This window comes from Balaenoptera musculus, chromosome X, assembly GCF_009873245.2.
Source record: "Balaenoptera musculus isolate JJ_BM4_2016_0621 chromosome X, mBalMus1.pri.v3, whole genome shotgun sequence".
Lineage (NCBI taxonomy): Eukaryota > Metazoa > Chordata > Mammalia > Artiodactyla > Balaenopteridae > Balaenoptera > Balaenoptera musculus.
The window spans coordinates 23027247-23053453 of NC_045806.1; the positions used below are offsets into that span (position 1 = coordinate 23027247).

Consider the following 26207-nt stretch of genomic DNA (forward strand, 5'->3'; position numbering starts at 1 on the left):
TTAACGCATATATGTGGAATCTAGAAAAATGGTACAGATTAACCAGTTTGCAAGGCAGAAATAGAGACACAGATGTAGAAAACAAATGTATGAACACCAAGGGGGGGAAGGGGGGTGAGATGAATTGGGAGATTGGGATTGACATATATACACTAATACGTATACCTGCTGTATAGCACAGGGAACTCCACTTCTCTGTACAGTAGAAACTAACACAACATTGTAAAACAACTATACCCCAATTAAAAAAAATTTTTTTTAATTAAAAAGTAGCCTATTCAAAGGGAAAAAAAATGACTTGCAGTCAATTAAAAATAGTTGGACATAAAAGGAGATCAAAGAATGCAACCCCCCAAAAAAAAAAAGAACCAGAAATGACAGAAAATATAAACAGAAGCACTAATGAAAGAGATAATGATGTTTCAATTGTGAACTTTATATTCACATCTATTTATTTTACATTGACTATTTAAGTTCCTAATTTGCATCATTCTAAATAATTTTTAAAAAAAGATGTGGTACTTATATACAATGGAATATTACTCAGCCATAAAAAAGAATGAAATAATGCCATTTGTAGCAACATGGATGGACCTAGAGATTACCGTACTAAGTGAAGTAAGTCAGACAAAGATAAATATCATATGAAATCACTTATACGTGGAATCTAAAATATATGATACAAATGAACTCATTTACAAAACAGAAATAGACTCACAGATGTAGAAAACAAACTTATGGTTACCAGGGGGGAAAGGAGGGGGGAGGGATAGATTGGGAGATTGGGATTGATATATACACACTACTGTATATAAAATAGATAACTAATAAGGGCCTACTGTATAACACAGGGAACTCTACTCAATACTCTGTAATGACCTAAATGGGAAAAGAATCTTAAAAAGCGTAGATATATGTATACGTATAACTGATTCACTTTGCTGTACACCTGAAACTAACACAACACTGTAAACCAACTATATTCCAATTAAAAAAAACATTATATCTGGGAGGGTAAAGGCCAGGGTTTTCTAGGAAGGGGCATGAAGGAACTTATTGTGGTTTTGTGATATTTTATGTCTCAATAGAAGACTGGGTTACACAGGTATATGCACTTGTCAAAATTCACCAAATGTGTATTTAAGATTAAAACAAATTTCACATCAAAAGAGAAAACTTGTTAAAAAAACAAGCAACAGGCCCCAAAAAGGAATCACTTGTGCTAGGCCCCACATCAGGAAATGAAGACTTAATACCTAACCTAATTGCAGTTTCAACCTTTCCCAGGAGTGTAACCTAAACCTGTCAGTCTGGAACTTTCTGGTCAGCACTAGTGAGGTAATCCCCCTAAGACCTTGCTGACTAAAGAATGTTGCTTGCCATCCAGCTCTATAAGGATTGAGTCATTAGCTACTGCAGTCAGTAACCTTTAACACACCCTGAAAGGAGTTCAAGGTGGAAATCAGGAATGGTACACTGTGTGCTCTAGAAAAACTGTTAGAACAGCCCTTCAGATAGTTAGATATTTTCAGAAGAAATTTTTTTATGAACCTGGATGGTTGTATCTTCTCATACTTAGAAAAGAACTAAACCCATTAACTAAGATATCTGTTCCTGTGACTAGCAGCAATTTTCTACCGAGATGTGTGCTTGGTTGCACACACACCATTCACCAGAATCACATATATACTGACCTCCCCTCTTACCTCTTCAGAACAGTTTCTCAGAGCTATCTGAGTGGGTGCCTCTCAGGCTACAGTCCTCAGTAAGACACTGAATAAACTCCACTTACGCTTTTACACTGTGCGACTCTTTTAAGTCAACAACCCTTTCTATCCCCCAAAGAAAAACTAAGTAATCTGCTTTTCCTTGTCCCTGTCTATGAAAGCCTTCCATTTTGCACAGCTCCTTGGAGCTCCTTTCTGTTTGCTGAATGGGATGCTGCCTGATTCATGAATTATTGAATAAAGTCAGTTTGATCTTTACATTTACTGAGTTGAATTTTGTTTTTTAATGCATGGCAAACAAATTTCACTTTAGTTAAGGATATACCTGCTGAAGTAGTTAGACAACCAAGTACTAATATCTGAATATCAATTTGAAATGCATAAAAATTAAGATGGATTAATCGTGTAGACAGATGAATTGTTAGATGTGTAATTTTAAAACTATAATTAAATGTTAATACTACAGTCTTGGGAATACGGAAGTTCACAGTAAAATTCTTTAAACTTTGCTTTAGGTTTAAAATTTTTCATAATATAATTTGTAAAATATTGAGACAGAAAATACAGGAAGACAAAGACCCCAGTAGGAAGGAACCAGGTAGCGAATTTTCTTTTCACTGACCTTGAATAACTTAACAGCTAAACATGGAAAATAAATTATCAGCTTCCAATTTCTGAGCTCAGATTTAAAGGTTGTGATCTTAAAAATTGTTTGCATCACCTGGAAGAGGTGTCAAGCAAATGCCACCCACATTTGTGTGGAATCCAGTTGGGTACAGTAAACAAAATGATTGCCCTCTGCTCCCCCTCCCTCCAAAACAACAACAACAACAACAACCACAGAAAAAAAAACACAGGGAGAAGATTTTTATTTTTATGTTTCTGGTGTAGGGGAGCAGAATTTGCCAACCTAATATATGTCTCTTTGGTGTATTGATTGTTTTAAGCTGGTTATTTTCTGAGAAACAGCAGACAGAGGAATGACTCTGAAAACCAAGGAGTAGTTGCCCTTTTGTATAAAACATTTACATTTGTAAGGGAAATCACCATTTGTAAGCATGTCTCCCTCTCTGTACCTGGAAGAGGAGGATGACCAAATGTCAGAAACTCTTATCAAGGAGAAGGCAATGACTTAAATCTGCTTCACAATCACCCTTGTTTATCATACTTTTCCTGGTAACCTCCCACAACTATCCCCATCCTCAGCATTCTCTTTTGTTTGTAGCTGAGGATGGTATTTAAGGTGAGGGCTTTGGCCATTTTGGCAAGTTACTCAGTTTTTCTGGGTCTCTCCCATGTATATATGTTATTAAATTTTGTTTCATTTTCTCCTGTTAATCTGTCTCATGTCAATTTAATTCTCAGACCAGCCATAAGAACCTAGAAGGGTAGAGGAAAATTTCTTCCTCCCTGACACTGGATTCCACAAAATAGACAGGGATGAGTTAATAATTAAACCAGAGAGAAAGTATAGGGGAGAAAAAATAATTTTTCCTGAGATGCCCCTGTGAAAAAGACATATTTACAGGAGAAAAACAAACAGAAGTTTAATAGCATAGATACTTCCTATATACATGGGAAATACCCAGGGAAGGTGAGTAACTCCCCCAAATGGCCTAAGCCATCATCTTAAATACCATCTCAAGCAAAGATGTTGGGGGAGGGGTGCTGTTAATGGGACACTATCAGGAAACCCACAGTAACAAGTAACAATGCTAAGCTTGATATGCAGATTTAAGTCCTTGACTTTTCCATTGATAAGAGTTTATAGAGATTTAATCATCCTTCTCTTCCATTACAGACAGGGAGGACACCCTAACAAATGGAGATTTCCCTTATACATGTAAAAATCTCTTATAAAAGGATAACTTCTACTTGGCTTTCAGAGTTTCACAAGTGACTGCTGTTTTTTAAAAATAACAAGGTCAAAATAACCCTTAGCCAAAGAAGCATGTTCTGTGGTGGCAAACTCTGCTCCCCTTCAAGAGTAACTGGTAAATTATGAAAATCAATTTAAGAACAAAGACAATAATATTGCAAAACTTTAAATTAAAAGCATAAAACAGTAGTATCAAAACTATTATTAAGGGGCTTCCCTGGTGGCACAGTAGTTAAGAATCCACCTGCCAATGCAGGGGACACGAGTTCGAGCCCTAGTCAGGGAAGATCCCACATGCCGCGAAGCAACTAAGCCCGTGTGCCACAACTACTGAGCCTGCGCTCTAGAGCCCGAGAGCCACAACTACTGAAGCCCGCATGGCTAGAGCCTGTGCTCTGCAACAAAAGAAGCCATTGCAATGAGAAGCGTGTGCACCACAACGAAGAGTAGCCCCCACTTGCCGCAACTAGAGAAAGCCTGCGTGCAACAACAAAGACCCAATGCAGCCAAAAAAAATAAATTAATTAAAAAAAAAAGATGTTAAAAAAAACTATTATTAAAAAAATAGAAAAATCAGTGATATTTAAGGTATACTAGAGAAAATTCCATGGAATTTGAGAAGGACAAAAATGTGAATACTCCTAGAGAAAGGATGATAGGAAAATGAGTATGCTTAAAGAAAAAACTAAGACAAATGGAAAATTTTTCTTTTAATTACCCAGATATACTGGAAAAACTTCTTTTAAATGAAGAAAAACATAAATATGCACAATTGAAAGTCTTAACACTTAAAAAGATTATTTAATAAACATTAACTATACCCAAAACCTATATTATGAAGTTATACATTTCCAATATTAAGAATGAATACTATAATCACCCAGAGAGAATCATATTAACCACAGGAAGGATAGAAAAAAGGCTGCATTAACTGCAATTCTCTCTTCTACAACTGTAACTGTTAGATGCCAATGAAGTAATTTCTACAGCAGAATCAAAACAAGAAAGCTTTTACCAGAAAATTCTATTCTGACTAGTCTTTCAGAAAATAAGAGAATAGAAAAACAATCTTGAATTGCAAGGATACAAGCAAATTGTCACTTTTGTACCACGAAGAGCATATTTTTAAAGAAAGACTCAGAATTAAAATGAATACCAATTGTGTAGATAAGAAGGAATGGCTAACTTAACTTAAACAAGAATTCATTCTTAACATCTGTAAACAAGGGATATCAAACAGGATGTATTGGTCCTAATTCTTTTTTAAAAAAAAATCTGTGAGATAAAAATACAAAAATTACAATTTACATAATTTAGAGCGCAGCAATAGAAAACAAAACAAAGGAAACTTAAAGTCACAAAATAAAATAAATGGGTCTTTCAAAAGAAAGACCAGTCGTATCAGTTTTGACAATAAACACAAAGGGGATACAATTTATATATAAAATTAATGACTTTCAAGGTCAAGGAAAAAAAGCAAAAAATTAAAAAGGTGAACATATATTGTCTCAGCGATTGCCTTGAAAGAACTGACTATAAATGAAAACAATAAAGACACACCATGCCAATGAAACAAAAAGATACAGTATTAACATCCACAATAATTTCAAGGCAGAATTATTAAGTGGGACAATGAACTTATTTTATGATGATAAAGGTCATTTAACATTATATTTATAAAATAAAGCACTTGTAAAAACAAGAAGAAATTGACAGAAACATTAAATTTTTATGTGATTTTTATACCAATATCTCAATTCTTGATAGATCATAATTTAAAAAACCAAGAATATAAAGATTTAAGTAATATTAAAAACAAAACTATGAGAAAGATTTACATTTAAAATTAATGCCCTACAAAATTAGAATAAATTATTTTTCACTTTTAAGAAACAGAATTCAACTGAGTGAACCTGAAGATCTATTTTTCTTTATTCAACAATTCATGAATCAGGCAGCATCCAATTTAGCAAGCAGAAAAGCACTTCAAGGAACTGTACAAAATGGCAGAAAGGGGGTGAAACTGGGAAGTAAAAACCAAAAGAATTCTTTCAGGCAAGGCCACCTTCCTTTGAGGGAAGGTCGGGGTGTGGGAGGGAGAGTATCATGCAGGTTACCTCATTAGTTTTGATCAGGATACTCCAGACTGATTGGTCAAAAATTCCACTCTTGAGAGAGGCTGAAACTGTAATTAGTTTAAATTAAGTTGTGGTCTGCTGATGTGAGGCTTAGCACAAGTGACTCCATTTTGAGCCTGTTTCGTTTTTAAACATCAGATATCAAAGATATATGTACAGAAACAAAAGACCATATCATATGACCAAAGACAACTGCAATGAATTCCAAAATGTAAACATGAAGCAGATAAAACTTTGTGGTCACAATGGTATCAAAAGCTCAACAAGCATGAAAAGAAGAAACAAACCAAAGATACAGGATCCTAAATAAATAAGTTAAAGAAAATGTCAAAACTTCCATTGAAGAATATCCCAAAAATAGTGGGAATAAGAACACATAGTAACATCTAAGAGGATGTTGTTCTATATAGAGAACAACTGAGTCCGTCCAATAAGAATAAAGAAACTACAAAACAAATTAATAAAATTTTGCTTTAAAATGTTAGAAAATAAACAAAATGAATATAAAGAAATCAGAAGGAAAGTATTTATACAGATTTGACCCCTATAAAAGTAGAAATCTTCTCTTTACGACATACAAAACAGTAGCATTGAAAAATAATTCCCAAGCAACATGCTTAAACTAGCCTAATCAAACTAGCTTAATCAAAGGAAAGAAGCAAGACCACAGTAAACTAAACCTTATAAACTGCTAATATCCTGGCAAGCCCAGTCTAGAGTTTTCCATTATCCCAACTTTACTAACCTTTTCAATAACCTTTAAAGGAGAACCAGAGTAAGTCGGAAGCAAGAAGTGAATGGATATTAGTTGTTCCTATATATTAATTTTTAGTCATTGAAAATCTAAATTTCCCTAAGGGTGTCATCATCATCATCATCATTATTTTGCATTAACTCCTTATCAAAGAATATAGTTTTAGTTTTATTGTTGACCACCAAGATGGGGGAGGAGGAGGGGAGTGGAAAAAATTTTTGTTAAAAGATAAATCTCCCTTCCCCTCCCCTCTCCCTCTTTGTTTTGGAATCCATTTCCTAAGAAACCCGTTTAACATTAAGCTATGGCTGATGCCTGCTCACTTCTGGCAGGCTAGGAAAAGAGTCATCACACTTACAGGGGTAATTGACCCAAATCATCGGGAGGAGGTCGGATTACTGGATTACTTTGTGTCTTAGAGATGTGGAAAGACCAGTAAAGACAACCACGATATTCCTCAGTTAGTCTCTTATTGACTTTCATGGAGAAGAAAAAGCACCTTAGAGTAGGGATATATTGGGGTGGGTGAGGGAATATAAACAGTGCAGAGAAGATAAAAGCACAATGCCTGAGAGATAATTTGAGGTTTTTCCCATGTATAATGGAGAAAGGCATCACTTGCTTTCTTTGGTATGGGAAGGATGGCAGCTGACTCTTGAGATATGGTTAGAAAATACAGAAAATCAGATGAAAGAAAAAATATCATTTTCCCACCCTGACAAAATATTTGTGCCTTGATACATTTTTCTCTGTATCTCTAATGAATATCATTTGTAATCAATTGGATATAAATTATTACTTTTATTATAAAAGTAATTTCTAAAAACATGGGAAATTATAATGATGAGAAAAACCATCACACAAAATCCCACCACCCAGATATAATGACACATCAATTTAGTGCATTTCTTTATTATCCTTATTACTGCATATTTTTATATAGTTTACATTATTCATACTGGATTTTTAAAAATAGTTAACTTGGGAATATTCATAAACCCTACATTGAAGATTTTTAAATGGTAGGGACAAAAATAAAGTAACAAAAAATGGCTCAACTTATCCAATATAATATTTACAGTTGCAGACAATCATTATATGTCTCTAACAAGAGTGAGGCTAGGGACTTACCTGGTAGCACAGTGGTTAAGAATCCGCCTGCCAGTGCAGGGGATATGGGTTTGATCCCTGGTCCGGGAAGATCCCACATGCCATGGAGCAACTAAGCCCATGTGCCACAACTACTGAGCCTGCGCTCTAGAGCTCATGTGCCACAACTACTGAAGCCTGCACACGCTAGAGCCCGTGAGCTGCAACTACTGAGCCCACGTGCTGCAACTACTGAAGCCCGCGTGCTTAGAGCCCGTGCTCTGCAACAAGAGAAGCCACTGCAATGAGAAGCCCACGCGCCGCAACGAAGAGTAGCCCCCGCTCGCTCCAACTAGAGAAAGCCTGCATGCAGCAACGAAGACCCAACGCAGCCACAAAAAAAAAAAAAAAGAGTGAGGCTATTATAATTTTCTATTCAAGTGGGCTCTTGTGGATAGAGAGAAAACTCATTTTGGGCGCAATTTCATCCAGCAAGGTCTCCAAAACAGTTTAGTCATTATTACCAGTTACTGGTTTAGGACAGCAAAAGTAATTAGTTTATGTCATCCTCAAAAATGACAAGATTTTTCCACTAAACTGTGAGATAATTAAGCAAAATAAAACAAATAAAAAACCTTCTAGTACTAGACCAATCCTGTAATTATTGTTGGGAGAAAACTTCAGCAGGCATTGAAAAACATGCACTTTGAGCAGCAGAACCCATTTGGCAATAAATCATCCAGAGATATATTGCATTCAGGGCATTCAGCCTGTTCAGGAAAGTCAATTTATGTCATGATTTAACTAGTGTAGAATTTAGTATTAATTAATTTTGGAAAAAGTCTTCAAGTGGTATTTTGAAGAAAGATGCATGGGTAGTATATTTTCTAAACTCTTTACTCTTCAAGGATTAAATTATTTGTGTCCATGAATGAAGAACAATTTATCTTAGATCTTAACCTGAGATTCTCAGGTTACCATATTTTCCCCCTAGGAAGTCTAAAAGTATGAATTCACTGTCTTTTGGTACTTCACATTGAAAAAAAAGTCTAAAGGCAGTCTTGCTTTCATTCTTTTCTAGATAATCTTTCTCTCTCCCTCTTCCTGGATGTTATAGACTTTTACACTTAACTTTGTAATGTATCTTATTTGACAAAGTATCTAGACGTAGTTTTCCTTACACTGATTTTGCTAGTGTTCAGTAACTGTTTTGATGTTCACCCTCAGGTTGCTTTTTGTTGTTATTGTTGTTCAAGAAGCAACTTGAACAACAAGTTGTATTTTGTATTTACGTTACCCACCCTTGGCATAACAACCATCTCTGCATATAGTAATCTCTTTGTCTTTTTCTTGATGTCTTATAACTTCTCAAGCAGCTCATGTATAATAGAGCATTGCAATTACAATCTGGTTTTACTTCTCATTAACACTACCTTGGTTCATATTGCCTAATTCATAGATTGTTGTGAAAATTAAATAATACAGCAAATATAAAGCAAAAAGGCTTATCACTGAACAAATGTGAATATGTACAATATTGTATATTCTGTTTTTTATTTTTTCCAGAATGGATTTGTAAACTGCTACTCAATTTTATTTGCCCTGCAATCTTTTCTTATTTCTAATTTCACTTGTTTCACCTACTTTTATCTACCTCTTCTTTCAGTTACTTTTGTCTTTTCATTAGAGCATGGTGAATCCTGGCTTTCTTACACTTCAGCACATAATATTTGTCTTCTTGTATTCTTTCTGACTATCAGGTATTTCTGAAATGTTGGTTGCATTAATGTGGGCTATTTTTTCCTTATGTATGCTCTGTCTTTGATCTTTCAGGATCTGTTTCCTTTATTCATGAGAATATCCTTACAGATCACCTATCTTTACTTTCCCCCACAGAGATGGGTTGGATTAGGGACAAAGAATTGATATTTAATTCTTCCAGAAACTCTTCTTCCAAAGAGACTAAGCTGCTACTCTTCAGCTCACTTCTCTAATAGGAACAGGGAGACAAATTAACAAAAAATTCTCCTATAAATAGTTATAGCTATTACATGCTAGAGTAGTGGTGCTTGGTCAGTGGTGATTTGGCCCCCCACAGACCCTTTAGCAGTGTTTGTAGACATTTTTGGTTATTTCAACTGGGTGGAGATGGGTGGTACTTTCATTTAGTGGGTAACGGCCAGAGATACTACTAAACTTCCTACAACATAGAGAAGAACACCACACAAGAAATAATTTTCTGACCCCAAATGTCAGTAGTGCTGAGGAAGAGAAGCCCTGTTCTTGAGCTTATGGCTCCCTCCTACCTTAATTATTTTAAGGAGAAATTTCAGGGGTTTAAGATATTTGTGCCTGAGTAAGAACTATGACTCCACGAAGATTATTTTTTTCCTCAGGAAATTTTCCGTCTGATTGTGCAGATTCTGACAACAATTCACAGTCCATTTCAAACTGTCAAGACCTTTTGATCAAGCACTTTACTGAAATCTTCAACGGAGACAGGGTTTGAGATAAAAGTTCACTTTATTTTAAATAAAATTTCTGTGATGTATCAGAAAATTACGCAGGATGTTCTCAAAGAACTGAAATGCCAGTTTGTCTGCTGAAAACATTTCGAAAGTGACAAATAACATCTGATCTCAGACATGATAACCTAAGGAAAAAAGTAAAGTCTTCTCTGAACTTGTTCTTTTTGAACAGCTGAAGTTTGAAAAAGAATAGCTAGGCTTTTATCTGCTAAATAGACATAAAAGCTTTTTAACCAAGCAATGAAGAGATAAAACTATTAAATGATAACTAAAATATATTTACTGAAATCATTGGAGGCAAGTCAAAATAATTGCTGCTTTTTAAAAAAAATGCTCTTCCTCTATTCTTTCAAACATTAGTTCAAATGATTCAGCATTAATCTAAGCAAAGCAAGCCCAGAGGGACAGAAGGAAAGAATAATAACATGAGGAAAGCACAAGGCTATGTCAGAATCTATATGGTTTTAGAGACAATTAATTTAGTGAAATAAACACTGGAATCATGAATCATGTAGATATAGCTAGAGACAAAAAAAACCAAAAACCTAGTAACATCACACTAAAAATAGCTAGCTATTATAGTACAGTATCCTAATCTAACAGGCAGACACACCATAAACTTTAATGGAGTCATTTGGTGATTGTACATTTTGTCTCCCTAAAACTTTAAGTGTATCGTATCTACCATCATTAACTTTAATGGAAAAATCCACAAGGGTCTGGGATGTAAGAATGGAAATTATTTGGGGATAACAGGAAAACCACGTGTAGGCAGAAAATTATGTTAACTATTAGAGTATAATTTTATATTTAAGAACAAAAATAAATAATTGACATAACGCTATCTATAAAAAGAAAAATTGGAAAAAATCACTTTAGCAGACAGAAATACTTGAAATAGTCGTTAACTAGGAAGAATGTGTATAATGGATTGTGAAGGTTTATGTTAATCAGAATTAGCCATATATTGGAATATCCAGCATTATAGGTGTGACAATTCTTCCCAAACTGATCTGTAGAACCATTAAATTTACAATAAAAATCCCAGTAGGTTTTAATTTGGTTTTCTTTCTTTTTTTTCTGAGTGGAAATGAACCAGCTGATTCTAAAATTTATATGGAAAAAAACCCCTAAATCAATCTTAACAAACTGGGAGAAGTTATTGTATATCAACACTTACGACAGAGCTAAAATATTTATGACAGCATAGTATTGGTGAACAAATAGACTAATATATTGGATTATAGTCATGCACTGAGTGAACACAATGAATGTGACCAAACTAATGCTTCTTGCATCATCAAGGATGAATCTCACAAAAATAACGTTGAGCAAAAACACCCATCCACAGAAGGCTATATACTGGACAATTCCATTATTTCAAGCTCAAAAATAAGGAAAACTAATCTATACTGTTAAATCATGATACTGGTAACCTATGGTAAGGAAGAAATTATAGAGATTGGTATTGACATATATACACTACTATATATAAAATTGATAACTAATAAGAACCTACTGTATAGCACAAGGAACTCTACTCAATACTCTGTAATGACCTATATGGGAATAGAGTCTAAAAAAGAGTGGATATATGTATATGTATAACTGAATCACTTTGCTGTACAACAGAAACTAATACAACATTGTAAATCAACTATACTCCAATAAAAAGTAATTTAAGAAAAAAGAAATTATAGAGATTAGGGTGGGACAAAAAGGGGGAATTAATAATATTTCATTATTTTTTTTAGAATGGGTGATGGTCACATAAGCATAATCACTGTGATAATTTACTGATATGTATAGTCAGGAATTGTGAATGTGTCCTTAAGAATTTTACATTTAAATTTCAAAAAATAAAATAAAGGGCCTCTGATGGCCTTTAAGGGACAATTTGTTTTAGTTGCAAATGCATCAAACATTAAAAAAAAAAATCAGTTCATAATGTTGTTCAAAAACTCCTTACTGGTCATCACTGGATGCTGCTAGGGCACAATTTCATTGCTCTGAAAATTCATAAGTGGAAGGAAATTATCCAAATTTATCCTCCATTTCCCATACAAACTCTATGTCAGAGTAATCAAATACTTGATGAGGGAAGTTCTTTGTAAGAGAATTTTAGCTAATAAATACAGAAAGAAGGAGAGTATTATAAAATTACAATTTTAAAATCCAATGAAATAATGGAAGTAGTCAGTAAACTTCAATGGATGCTCAATCCTTTAGGTAAGGTTCTGATGGAGAAATTTATAACTGAGGGATAACACTGATATCACATGAACTCAGTGATTAGTCTTACTATAACTAACAGTTGGACAACCCTACATTATATGTCTACTGATAAGATATAGTAGGAAATACACAGTACCTCCAAAAGATATGTTGTTAAAATATTGTTCCAGAATATAAGAAAGCCCATAGATCTATCTGAAGTTTACAGGAAATATGGGGGGTAATATGTAGAACAGAAAGAAAAAGCATACCATAAGAAAAGTAAAACTTAGAATATAGGTCTTTTTACAGAACAAATGACCTGGTTTAGCCAATAAACCAATGGCATTTTTTTTTAAAAAGTGAGGACAGTGTTATGGAATAAAAGACTTTAGAGACCTAGTAACCAAATGTATGAAATTTATTTGAATCCTAATTTAAAAGAAAAAAAATTTATTTAATTGTCTTTGAGATAATCAGGGAAATAAATACGGATTGAGTTGTAGTTGATTTAAGAAACAACTGTTAATTATGTTTAAGTATGATAATAGGATGGTGAATGTATTATTGTAAATGCCCTGATCAGTTAGAGATGCCAACTGAAAATGCTGCAGTTGAAATGACATGATATCTTTGTTTTACTTTTAACTTCTCCAAAAACTGTTTACTTACACACATACACACACACACATCATACATGTGGGCACTGATTTCCACAAAGTATCACCTGACAACCTGTTAATAGAGCAACACTAAGTTTGTTCAAAATCATTTTGGTAAGGGAGATCGCCATGTTGAAAAACTCTTACCAGTGTCTCAGGCTCAAGTGGTTTAAAGCAGAGAACTGAATGAAATTGGACAAAGATCATAATATAATAATTTAGGACTAGTGGACACAGTAAGGTAGCAAGGGTCTTGAAGCAAGTATTCATAAGGAAATTGTTATTTAATAAGTGAGATGTTTGCCCAGATGAACAGATTATTATCTTTGATAAACTGATTTGTAGGGATTTCCTGAGGCAAATAGTATAGTTATTTTAATAAATTTACAGTCTTATCTTTCCAAAGCAAAGTTTTCCTGGAAAGAAAATAAAACAACTAAGTCATGTTGATATAGATGGTCTTAGTTCTCAAGAGAACTAAATAGAGAAACAAGATTTGCAAAATGTTGATAACTGTTGAGGCTACATATGGTATAAAGAGTCAGTTAATTTTACTTTCTCTATAGTTCTGTATTCATCTGAAAATTCCCATATTAGAAAGCTTTTAAGAGTGGTAATGTTGAGATCCTCTTCTTTCATAAAATCTAAGGAAGCCACTTGGATATGGAGGAACATTTGGAAAACTAAGAACTGGTTACAAAGGACCAGGCAAAAAAGGGACTGGATAAACAACAGGAATAATAGGAAATGTACTAATGTGGTGGTTAGAAAATAGTTATCTGACCTGGATGTTTTTGTATTAAAACACCCGCAAATTGGTATTTTAGCTAATACTTAATATATACCAGCTATTCTTTTAAATGCATAATATACATTATGTCATCTGATCCTCACACAAACTTTGTGAGATAGGAATTCTTAGTAGCAGCATTTTACAGTTGACTTTTATTAAGACTTGACAAGGTCCAGTTAATGTGTCTGAGGACAGAAAGCTAGAAACAGGTGGCATAAGATTCAAAGACCGCCTCTTCTGGTTTCAAAAACTGAAAGCTAAAGTGCTGCAATAACCTAGTTTAACTTAACAAGATGGAACAGAGGGTTTTTTCCTAAATTATTATTTTCACTTTTTAGGGTATAGAAACCTCATACTTCATACGGAAGCCAGGGCTTCTGTATGTGTCCAGCATACATGAGAAGAAAGTCTGAGCCCAAGACCTATCTAAAGAGAAATGAAGTAACTCCCCATAAATAGTGTTTATGCTTAAATGCTCAAGTTGGACAAACACATTGCAGCTGAATTTCAGTTACAGTCTTGATAAATGGATAAGGGCCCCTGACTTTGAACCACCAGTACTTAGAAGCACCTGAGAATGTGGTCATTTGTCAACATTACTGCTTGCTTTGGTTTTAGAAACACAAGCAACGTGCTCATGCACTGACGGTAGTGCATACAAAATGTGCAATCTATCATCATCATCAACAAATATTTACGGAGTTCTCACTGTATGTGTGCTGGTTTCAGAAGTTGCAATGGGGATTTATATGGCATAGAGAAACCATCCTACTGTGTTTTCCCTTCCTTTCTCTTTCAGCCGTATGTAATGTTTCTATAAGAACTGTAAATGTTAAAAAAAATACTTATCCATCAGAAAACTGATAATTTTACAAAACTGAAAATACCTTTTTGTTCCCTGTTATAATTTATATTGAGTTCAAGGTATTCCATGGTCATGATTCTTTTGCAAACAAGGTGGGGTCTTAAAATATGACCTAAATGGGTGATCAATCAGGCATTAGATTGGAGATCATCACACTCTGTTTTGCCTTTGGGAAAAATGGAAAGAAATATAAAAGATGAAGCCATAAAAAGGAGTGAAATAATGACATTTGCAGCTACATGGATGGACCTAGAGATTATCATACTAAGCGAAGTAAGTCAGAAAGAGAAAGACAAACACCATATGATATCACTTACATGTGGAATCTAAAATATGACACAAATGAACTTATCTATGAAACAGAAACAGAACTCACAGACATAGAGAACAGACTTGTGGTGGCCAAGAGGGAGGGGGTGGGGGTGGGGTTGGATTGGTAGTTTGGGACTAGCAGATGCAAATTATTACATATAGAATGACTAAACAACAAGATCCTACTGTATAGCACAGGGAACTATATTCAATATGCCGTAATAAACCATAATGGAAAAGAATATGAAAAAGAATATACATGTATGACTGAATCACTTTGCTGTACACCAGAAACTAACACAAGTAAATCAACTATACTTCAATTAAAAAAAAAAAGAAATACAAGAGATGTTTTCATTTGAAGATATTGACAGCTATAGCATACTGTTTTGAGTAGACATGCAAAGGAAGACGCTTGTTTGTTTTCATATGGTACTTAATTTGTAAACTTTCCTGAATCAACATTTAGTTAGTTCTGCTATGGTTTAGATACCACAACCCTATTAATTAAGCAAATATTATTTTTACCTGATGTAATCCCTATACAAACAAATGACAAAGGTGTTTTAATTTTATTGTGCAAAGGAGAAAATTGTAATAGTACTTGTATAAAATATGTTGTAATTCATCTACCTTTGAGCAGAATTGGTGTTGGACAAAAAAAATATATAATTGGGTTACTAGGCAATATATGCTAACTAATAGTTTTAGTTTTTAAAAAGTCATTAGCAATTCACTTCCCTCACTGTAGTTTAACTTAATGACTGTCAACTCATACCTAACACTTGAAATTGGAGAAAGTGGATCACAAGTTTTAACGTTATTTCTTTATTTCAAGACACTGTTGACTTCAACTTAATAATAGTCTTCCATGCCTTAGTAGAAGAGATGCAGTATAAACACCACCAAATTAAAGACTCATGTTGATTATAATACTGTTTCTAAAATAGAAAAGCTAAAATATACAAAAATATGACATATGGGGATCCTACCAACATTTCTTCTTCTGGGTAAGGTCAGGGATTAGAAGGAAAATATCCATAGGCTGTTGGCTTTTGAAACCTACTTCTGGCTAAGAAGAGTACAGCAGAGAAAAATCAGCAATATCTACACTTGCACCGTAAGATAAGTAATAATAATAGCTAATATTTATTGAGCTCTTAACATGTACCAGTCATTTTTCTAAATGCCTTCCATTCATCTTCTCATCTAATCTATAATCATATGGGGTAGGTACTATTTTTTTCCTAGTACACAGATGAGGAATCCTGAAGTTCAAGTGCTAGTAAGTGGAGGAGCCAGAAAGTAAGTAAAAACATGCAACTCCAGACACTGTGTTTTTGGTCACTATGCTCTATTTCCTTACATATCAGCAAAGTGGTACCTTCAAATCATAGAGCAACAAACACACTGCCTGAGTAGGCAAGGACCAACATACTATGAGAAAATCAGGTATTTATTTTTCCCAGCATTTTGTTATGAAAAGATTTGAAAGAATTATACAATGAACTCTCAAATGTGTACCACCTAGATCCTACAAATAACATTTTGCTGTATTTGCATTATCACATTTTTACCCAGCCATCAGTCCATCCATACATCTTATTTTATTTTTAATCCCTTTTACTGTAAATTCAGGCCTTTGATTTTTTTAATATAAATTTATTTATTTATTTATTTATTTATTTATTTATTTATTTATTGGCTGCACTGGGTTTTCATTGCGGTGCACGGGCTTCTCATTGCAGTGGCTTCTCTTGTTGTGGAGTGTGGGCTCTAGGCGCATGGGCTTCAGTAGTTGTGGTACACGGGCTCAGTAGTTGTGGCTCACAGGCTCTAGAGTGCAGGCTCAGTAGCTATGGCGCATGGGCTTAGTTGCTCCACGGCATGTGGGATCTTCCCAGACCAGGGCTCGAACCCGTGTTCCCTGCATTGTCAGGTGGATTCTTAACCACTGCACCACCCAGGAAGTCCCAGGCCTTTGATTTTGTTAACTATAATAGTGCAGAAAAATGGAAGTCCTGTTTAGAGACAATGTTAGAGAGCTAATTTGTTATTTTTTTAAAAATCATACCAATTGTTTAAAAACAATCGGGCACTCTTTTTTAATTATCTATTAAATACCAGTTGCTTAACTTCTAAATCTGTATTTTGCCTCCAAATATGCAGTTGTAAGGATTTAATGAGAAAAAAGATGTACCATACTTTCTACTCTACCTTGCACAGAGTAAGTAGGTATTCAATAAAGAATAGGCAAAATAATGAAGCGAATGGGAAAATGCAAAAGCAACTAAGCTTATACTGCTCTGAATCAGTTAACATACTGGAGGGCTTAGGATAAGACAGCAAAAGATAATCCTCCAACCAGGGAGAAGAGAGTATTGACCAGATATTTTATATCTGTATCTAGAACTGTTTGAAAAATGTTAGGCTGTTAGAACTAATCAAGTAAAATAAAGATGAAAATAAAGATCAGAAGCTATTTAGAATAAAGAGAGATGAAGGTACGAGGGATTGCAGAAATATTATCAGATGAGTATGTTTACCTAGCTCTCCATGAAAACAAAAGCATTTCTTCAGGGAGCTGAGTTAATGTAGTCCAAGTGCATTGCTCTTTGGGGATCTAAACTGGAACACCCAGAATAACCAATTATCTCTTAAACTGTCACTACAGCGTGGATTTTGTGAACAGTACTTTTCTCAAGTCCTTAGGGACATTAAGGGAAAGTTATACGTGTACCTAAAATGCAAATAAACAATTACTTACTGCAAATACTTCAGTGCTCCAGATAAGTACGTAATAAATATAACTTTCTCTTGTGAAAATTGAGGCACTTAACACATTTCTTATTCCAAAATTTACCATATCCTAACACAGAAAAATGTCACAAATATAAATATAGGCAAAATCAACAATATCCTTAAAATAAATTTGGATTTTCATCCATGTAGGTGTAATCAACCACAATACCACAGCATAAGACAGAAGGAAAAGATAAAAAAAGTCAATTTAGCCTGAGTAAGTTCAAAAAGCAAGTGAAGAAATTCACTTAATTGAGAATAAAATCATAGAGTATCAAAACCATCTGATTTAGTGTTGGAGGGTAGAAAAGAAAAGGAAAGAATATTGCCCTAGTGTGGGTCTATCTGAATGAACTGGGCACAAACTACACCCTTAAACATCTTAGTGATGGAACTGCTTACAATCTTTATTTCAATGCTTAAGAATGCTGGCCCAGTGGTTTCAATATAAGCATAGCTATTGTCAAGCTATTCTTCTGTAACAAACTTTGGTAAAAGTAAACTGAAATCTGCTCCTTAGGTCATTACCGTTCTGGGATATCAAGAGCCAACCCAAATCAATGGGACAATGAGAACCATTAACTATCACATCAACAGTCCTGAAGTCTGATCTTGATACATGTAGTAATAGATAGTTTGTTTTTACACTTTTGTCCATGAATGATAAATAATATTTATGTAAAGAAAGGCTAATCATAACTGTATACATAACATTAATTTGATATTGTTCTTATGAATAAAATTCCAAATAAAAAGAATGAAATGTCCTTTGAAATGGAATATAATTAAATGCCTCTGGTAACTTTAAACAGGCATTTATATTAATCCAAATATTAAAAATTATATTAATCCCAATACAAAATATATTCCCACATCTGCCTATCTTTCATTAGGAAGTATAGAGTGTACATCTGTCCTGATAAACATTCCAAAGTGCTGATCCAGATAAACAGCATGGATGCATTCATAAACCTGGCAGAGTCCCAGTTCCAAGTGGTTTTATATTATGAAAAGTATAAAATGTTTAGGTAGATTTTGCTTCTCCACTTACATACATTAAAAAGATGGTCTTTAAAAATGTTTATTTTGTGAGGCAATAGGAGAAAAAAAAATTATCTCCAAATATTGATGTTACATGTTTTGAACAACAATGCTCTATTATATTGATCTTATCAAAAAATAACTCTAATCTAAAACATAATGAAAATGAAATGAAATGAAAATACGTAGGACACTGAGAAAATCTAATCTCTCCTTCTGTTGAAATTCAGCCTCTGTTATGTATCTGTTTTCAGACAGAAGAATTAAATTCACAGTGTTACAAAGACTCTACTATCTTCTTGTATAAATTTAAAATTTGGAGAATCTTTCCAGAAATTTCCCAGGTGGCTTCAATAATGATGAAAGTTTCTCTAACTATATTGAGAGAGAGAGAGAGAAAAAAAAAGAGAATACATAATATACAAAACCTAATCTAATCTAACCAGGCCAAGTATAAGAATAAAAATGGATTTTAACTACACTAAAAATGAAAACAAAAGTTATGATTTTACCAAATCATCCATCAAAACTGAGTAGACACACCAAGAGACCTAGGAACCAGAGACTTCATCAAGCTATAGGAAACATGGTCTGAGAAGTTTCTGGCAATTAATAGTGAGAATCTGGACTGGCTACTTGAGTGTTAGGGGATTTGCCAGTAGGCAGTAGGCAGAAAGATAAGCAAGCAGGCAGCCTGCCCACGTAATCAGCAATGTCCACTGGAGGGCAGCCAGTGGATGTTCTGGCAGGAAAACGGTGTTAGTGAAATCTGTTGACTGGTAATCAATAGAAGTACTAAAAGGCAATGCTCAACATGATGGAGGCTTGGCTTAAGGTAGTACCAAAGCAATTAAAGGGACTCAGTACTAAAATGTCTGCTCAGAGATGGGGAAATGACAAAGATCTAGTGAATTAACTAGAGTAAGAAGAAAAAGCCTTTGCCAAGTATATAGACAAGAGCCAGTTATTAGAAATAAGAGCAGAATCAGCATCAAAGGTGAACTTGAAGCTGATCAATAGAATCATCAACTGAGACAGTAAGAAACCCTCCAATAGAAAGGAGATTATTCCAGAGGGGGATATTGATTTGAGCCTGAGTTTTAAAATTAAGCGTCCCCAAATGAGGGACCTTGACAGATGAAAGATCAAGAAACCAGGTCATTTATTACTATCTTCTGCAAAATTAAGACAAAGTATGATGATTCTTAGAATACGATTGTAATGTAAGCCAGGGTGCACTGAAAACAATGGTATCATTAGGTATATTGCACACAATAGTACTTTCCTATTGAATTCCCTACTGAAAAGTTTTTCTGCTGCATAATAAGAAAAATTTCCATTATTCAGCACCTAGGAGTCTGTTCCAGTCAGGGTTCTTTTTCTTAAGGCAACAGAAGCTTACTCAAAGTAACTTCAGCCGAATGTAAATTTATTGGAAGAACAGCTTCAGCTTACAGAATCAGTAGGAAAGCTTAAGAACCAAGCTCAGAAGATGAGTAGAAAACAAAGGGATCTGAGTAATGGAGACACAATCAACGCCATGCTACAGAAACTGCCAGGATATGATACTGACTTGGCAACATTTTCCCGGACTTAGATGTTGTCAGCATGTCATCAAGGGCATGACTAAATTCTCAACCACCCTTCCATCACCACACCATCTCCTTAGATTCAAATTCCTGAAGGGGAGTACATGATTGGCTAAAAGTAAAGCAGGCTTACACTCCAGCTTCCAGAAGGTGGTTTTCCTCTTACCCACTCTCAGCCTCAACCACTGGTCTGTTCTTGGTCATTATAGATTACTTTGATGTTTTCTGGAATTTCATATAAATGAAATCATATGCACTCTTTTCCATGGCTCCTTTTGCACAGCATAATGTCTTTCAAAACTTTCCATGTGTTGCATGTATTGGTAATTTCTTCCCTTTTATTGATGAGTAGAATTCCATAAACACAAAAATTTGATTATTTATTCACCTGGGCTTTGAGTTGTTGCCAGATTTTTGCTAATATGAAAAAAAGCTGCTATAAACATTCATACACAAATATTTGTGTGGACACGTGTCTTAATTTCTCTTGGGTCAAAAACTTGGAGTGCAACTGCTGGATTATATGGTAAGGGTATTTTTGACTTTGTGAGAAACTGCCAAGCTATTTTCCAAAGTGGTTACACTCTTTGCATTCCCGCTGGCAATATATGAGGGTTGCAATTGCTCCACATACTAACACTAGGTCTATTCTATCTCTTTAATTAGCCATTCCAGTGGGTGTGTAGTAATAATTTGTTGTGGTTTTCATTTGCATTTCTCTGATGACTAATGACCCTGGTGGTCTTCTCTTCTGTTTATTGGTCCATTTGTATATTTTCTCTCGTGTAGTGTCCCTTCAATCTGCCTGGGCCAGACTGCATTTTCCATAAACAGCCACAACAGTATCTTCTATCCCATATGATTTTCTTACATTGTGACTGTAACACACGGACCAGCAAGCGATAGGGTCTATATGTCCCTCTTCTTTGAATTTGGGCAATCTTGTAACTTCTCGGGATATGTCATTAAAGTTCATAGAAGATGATACCATTTTCACCTAGTTCTCTCGGGATGCTTGCCCTTGGAATTCAGTCACCATGCAGTGAGGAAACAAAGAATCACATGAAGAAGCCCTGTGTAGGAGTTCTGGCCAAGAGCCCCTTCTGAGGTCCCAGGCAAAAGCCACCATTAAACACCAGACTAGTGAATGAATAAACTTTAGATGATTCCAGCCTGCAGCTGTGGATTTATCTTGCAAGTAAGGTCTCTGACATTATAGAAGAGAGACAGGCTGACCCTAAGGAGCCCTTTCCAAATCCCTGCACCTCAGAATCCATGACCATAATAAAATAGTTGTTACTTTGCACCATGAAGTTTAGGATGGTTTTCTATGCAGTAATATTCAATACATAAGTAAAACACAGGCTTTGAGATGCCACCAAGTATTTAAAGAGTCCATGAAGAGAAACACAGTTTAGATTGATTTTTTTTCTTTTTCTAAAAGGCATTTTTTGTTTCTTAGTATATAGGTACAATTAAATCTTTGAGAATCTGAAATTTTCCCTAAAGTTTGACCATGTTAATATATATACATATACATAATTTTTATATAGAACTCTCACTTCAAGTGTTACTTGGCCATTATTCTGTCATTATCATTTGTTTCATCGACTTTCAGAAGGCTGATAAAGTTCAAGTAGACGCCTATTATGAGGTGATGAAACGTAAATGTCACTAGTATTTACTGATTTCTCACAAGCTTTTTCACAGCTCTGATTTTCCTATAGTCACATTTGTAGGTGTGGAAGGACAAAACAAGAAAACCAAATCAAACAAACAAGAAACACACTGAATTTTATTTTTATTAACTCAGAACAGATGCCAAGGTAACGGGAGCCCCAAATCACTACTCATCTAGCCAGGTCAGCACACAACCATAATTACCTCAGTAATTCAGGGTTACACATGTGCTTGTATTCAAAATCCAGGACAGTAAGATTAAGAAGACGTATATTTGGATATATTTAGGTTGGCTTAAAATATCTTGATAACCGTGGATTAATGGATATGAGTTCAGCTAATCAGCATCTCTAAACTTATCATCACATATCTGAATAGTCTTGTATTTTTCCACTAAAGTTTTATGAACTTTAGTTAGAAGTAGATACCTTCTGAGTATTTGCATAGGATAAAGTGCTGGAGATAACGAGTTAAGACAAACTTTCATCCTTCAAAAATCTCAAAATAGTGAAATGATACATTTTTCTTTTGTCTAAATTTTATTTGCAATCACTAAGAGGTTTAGCATACTTTTCAGAATAAAACTTTGTTTTGAAAACATGCATGTGATCCACATTAAAATTATAATGTTACAAATTTATAAACTAATGTATTTGCAGTTACTTGCTTAAATATAGAATGCACTGTCCATTTTAGAACTTTATATATAAATTATTATGTAGTAAGACAGTCTACTTACACATTTACACATCCTCTTCTTCATGAATTCATCAACTACAATTATCTTTAATGAGATGATACAACTTTTTCTCAAATGACACTGGTCAATAAAAACACTGATAATATATTAAAAAGATATATAACATGTACAAAGTAAAGCTGACATTTGAGTTAATATGAAATATTTGAAATACGAAAATAGTTTTAGCTCAGAGTTAAAAAACAGAGACTATCTCATTATGTATCAGAATATATGTACAATTAGGAATATTACAATAGTTTCTAATGAGACTACTATGTGTCCATTTCATTCCTTTATTAATGGAAGTGGACTTGCTTGTAGAGTTCCTCTATTTTTTTGGAGAACTTAACCCCAGCTTACCCAAAAGGCAAACTAAATGTTTAGAGCAGCAGAAAAATATACACAGTGATTTTGGTTAGTGTTCTATTAAGAATTTTCAATAAAACACCAACTTTGTAATCAAAGGAAAAAGCAGAACGCTGTTATACTTGCTTATACTTGTTTTATGGTTTAATGAATTTTTTAATATATTATTACATATTAAGGGTGTACCATTAACTTTTTAGTATGTGGGCCTTCTCGTTACTTTAATCTGATCAAGATGGAGCTTTACGAATATCACAATTTCATGACATTGTGATGTTTTTGGATTTGTTTTTAGATCTATTAGAAAAAGAAATGTGATGAAAAATGGTAATATTTTATAATCTAATTCTGAAGATAAAAATAAAATTCTTAGCACTGTGTTTGTTCCCAATCACATACATGGTTTCTCCTCTGAATCCTTCAGGTTTTACTTTGAGTTGAATAGATGGCAAATTGGAAAAGATTTATTTCAATCTTTCCATTATCCTGTTTGTGGCAATTGATGCATTCTAAGATATATGATCTTTTAAAAATAGCCCTTTAAGCTTTATTTTTTGTGTCCTATTTAATTGTTTCTCAGCACCTAAATATTGACCAGTAAGTCCAGGAATGAGAAACTAGGGAACTAGTGATGGGTCATGTGACTTTGATGAATGAGGGCTTAGGAGCCCAGATATAAATTGTCAACTTCTCATATATTGGCAAAATAAGTTTTGTAAATGAAAACCAATACTCTGAACTTTATATACCAAAGGCTTCTCCTGTCTGGGCTATGAAATGTTCCTTCACGTACCATTAAAAAACTTAAATATATAAAGCATCCAGGCAGGATTTTTCATTCCTCAAATTTTGAGGGTGCTTATTAACTCTATGGATAAGGTCCAGGTTGCTTGGACCAAAAGATAAATTTGTTTTATTTCTAAAAAATCTGCTCATTTATTATCACAAAGCAAAGGTCCATTGGCTTAACAGACAAGCACACCATTTAAATACATATTCAAAATCTATTCTCGAAATGCAACATTGATGGTCTCTGGTCAACATTTCTTTACTTGACCACACTGTGAAAACAACTTATAAGATTTGTGCTGTTTTTATTTAATTTTAAATTTGTTTAAATTAAGTGACACACACATATATCTTGTAAAAATGAAAACTTTATATATGAAAAAAATTGCCTTGATCTCATCAAAATTCCAGTCCTCTCCCCAAAGTATCTACTGCTATCAATATGGTATTTATACTTTTAGATCTCTTTCTAGAGACTTAAATACATTTATTAAAATAGCTATAAGACAAATACGTTTTTTACATTTTACAGGAAAATTAAATAATATGGTTTATGTCAATCTGCAATTTTTCCCACTCAATTTGTATTGAAGCTATTGTCATTCTGTAGTATGAAATATATCTCATTTATGTACAGGGGGACAGTGATCCAAGATTTCTAAATCCAAGTCTTTAGCAACTTCTATGCTAGTTGTCATTTAAGTAGTCTGTTGTTTTAAGCTTTTAGAAAAATATTGTTAGGAGGATTCTTGTATATGCCTCTTGGTGCACTTGTACAATGATTTCTTTAAGATAATATTATGTGCCAAGCACTGTGTTATGTGAGAAAGGTGTTATTATTATCCTTTCATTGCACTGAAGGTAAAAAGTGACTTGTCTAAGTTCACACAGCTAGTAAGTGCTAGATCTGGGAGTTCCACACATCCAATCTAGCATCAGGATCAGTGTTCTTAATAACTATTCTCTATTCCTTGATTTTAAACAAAATAACTACTGGATCAAACTGTATTCATATTTAAATTTTAATATATGCTGTCCATTTGCCTCCAGAAAGGCAACAGCCATTTACATCTACACTAAGAGGGACATTTTTATTGATATTTCCCTGGCATATCCTTCCAAAGGTGGAAATTGTTTGTTTGTTTGTTTTTAGAAGGAAACAATGTAAATATTTTAATAAAAACAATCCCACAGCATTTATTGTCATCTGGTAATAACATAAAGGTGAGCAAAACAATATGAATAAATGCTTTAGAACTACACTTCCAACAAAGGACACCTAAAAAAACTGTATTGCCTTCTCAACAATTTCTCACTTCATTGATCATTTCTAGTTGGAGACACTTTGGAGCACAGTAATGTTATCTCCTTTTAGCATGATCCGACTCAGCTGTTTTCTTGACTTTGTTTTAGAATGAATCTCTTCTGCATCATCTAATATGAGGTTCATATACCCATCAAAACCAATGATACAGCCCTCTATCCGCATATTCACTTGCTCATAAAGCCACACCTGAATCCGAGATCTATTTTGCAAGTATCTGAAGATGAGATTGATGGGCTGCACCATCACCTTCTGCACCTTCTGCACCTTCTGGCCCTGGCCCCGGTACGCCATGGTGAAAGCTCACAAAGACCCCACTATCCTGCACACCCTGGAAATTGGTTTTAAGTAAAACAGTAATGGAGAACTCAATATAGATCTCAGTTACTGATGATGATTAGAACCTGTGCCTTAACGCTATTGTGAGAGAAGGCTGAGTAGGTATTGCCTCTGGAGGAACAGATTGTAGTGTCCTATAAAGCGAACAGGAATGCGTTCATTCTCACCCACCACACATCTCTTTAACTATGCTTTTATGACTTTATAACAGTTTGAATAAACTATCTGGGTACTTCTGTATTCTCATTTGTCCTGCTTCTGGTATAGGAAATAGAAGGATGAGCAGTCTCTCACAGACTGAAAAGATAATTCTATTGTCATAGATGTATATATTTTGTTGTAATATATATGTAAGTGACTGTAACAGAAACCTGGATCCACTTCCTAATTACTGTCAGAAATAATGGTTCCTGATTAACTATCCCTAAATCAAAACCACCATTCTGGTTAGATGCCCTCCATCATTTCACTAGCTCATAGAAAAAGTCTATTAAAAAAAATTTTTTTTAAAAAGGAGCAACTTAGTTACCTAGTAATATATATTGCCCATGGTTAAAATATCCTTGGGTGTTTG

The 26207-nt window shown here is 34.2% G+C and overlaps 1 protein-coding gene across 1 annotated transcript; it reads right to left on the reverse strand.

The window, feature by feature from the left end:
• Nucleotides 1-25125: 25125 nt before the first annotated feature.
• LOC118888971 (small nuclear ribonucleoprotein E-like) lies at nucleotides 25126-25588 on the reverse strand. Its single transcript, XM_036840493.1, has one exon. It carries the CDS (start codon nucleotides 25586-25588, stop codon nucleotides 25301-25303), a length of 288 nt encoding a protein of 95 aa, XP_036696388.1. The 3' UTR covers nucleotides 25126-25300.
• Between the last annotated feature and the right edge of the window lie 619 nt (nucleotides 25589-26207).

Excerpts from the sequence above, each read along its gene's own strand:
- LOC118888971 (XM_036840493.1), bottom strand. The coding sequence starts at position 25,588 with ATGGCGTACCGGGGCCAGGGCCAGAAGGTGCAGAAGGTGCAGAAGGTG.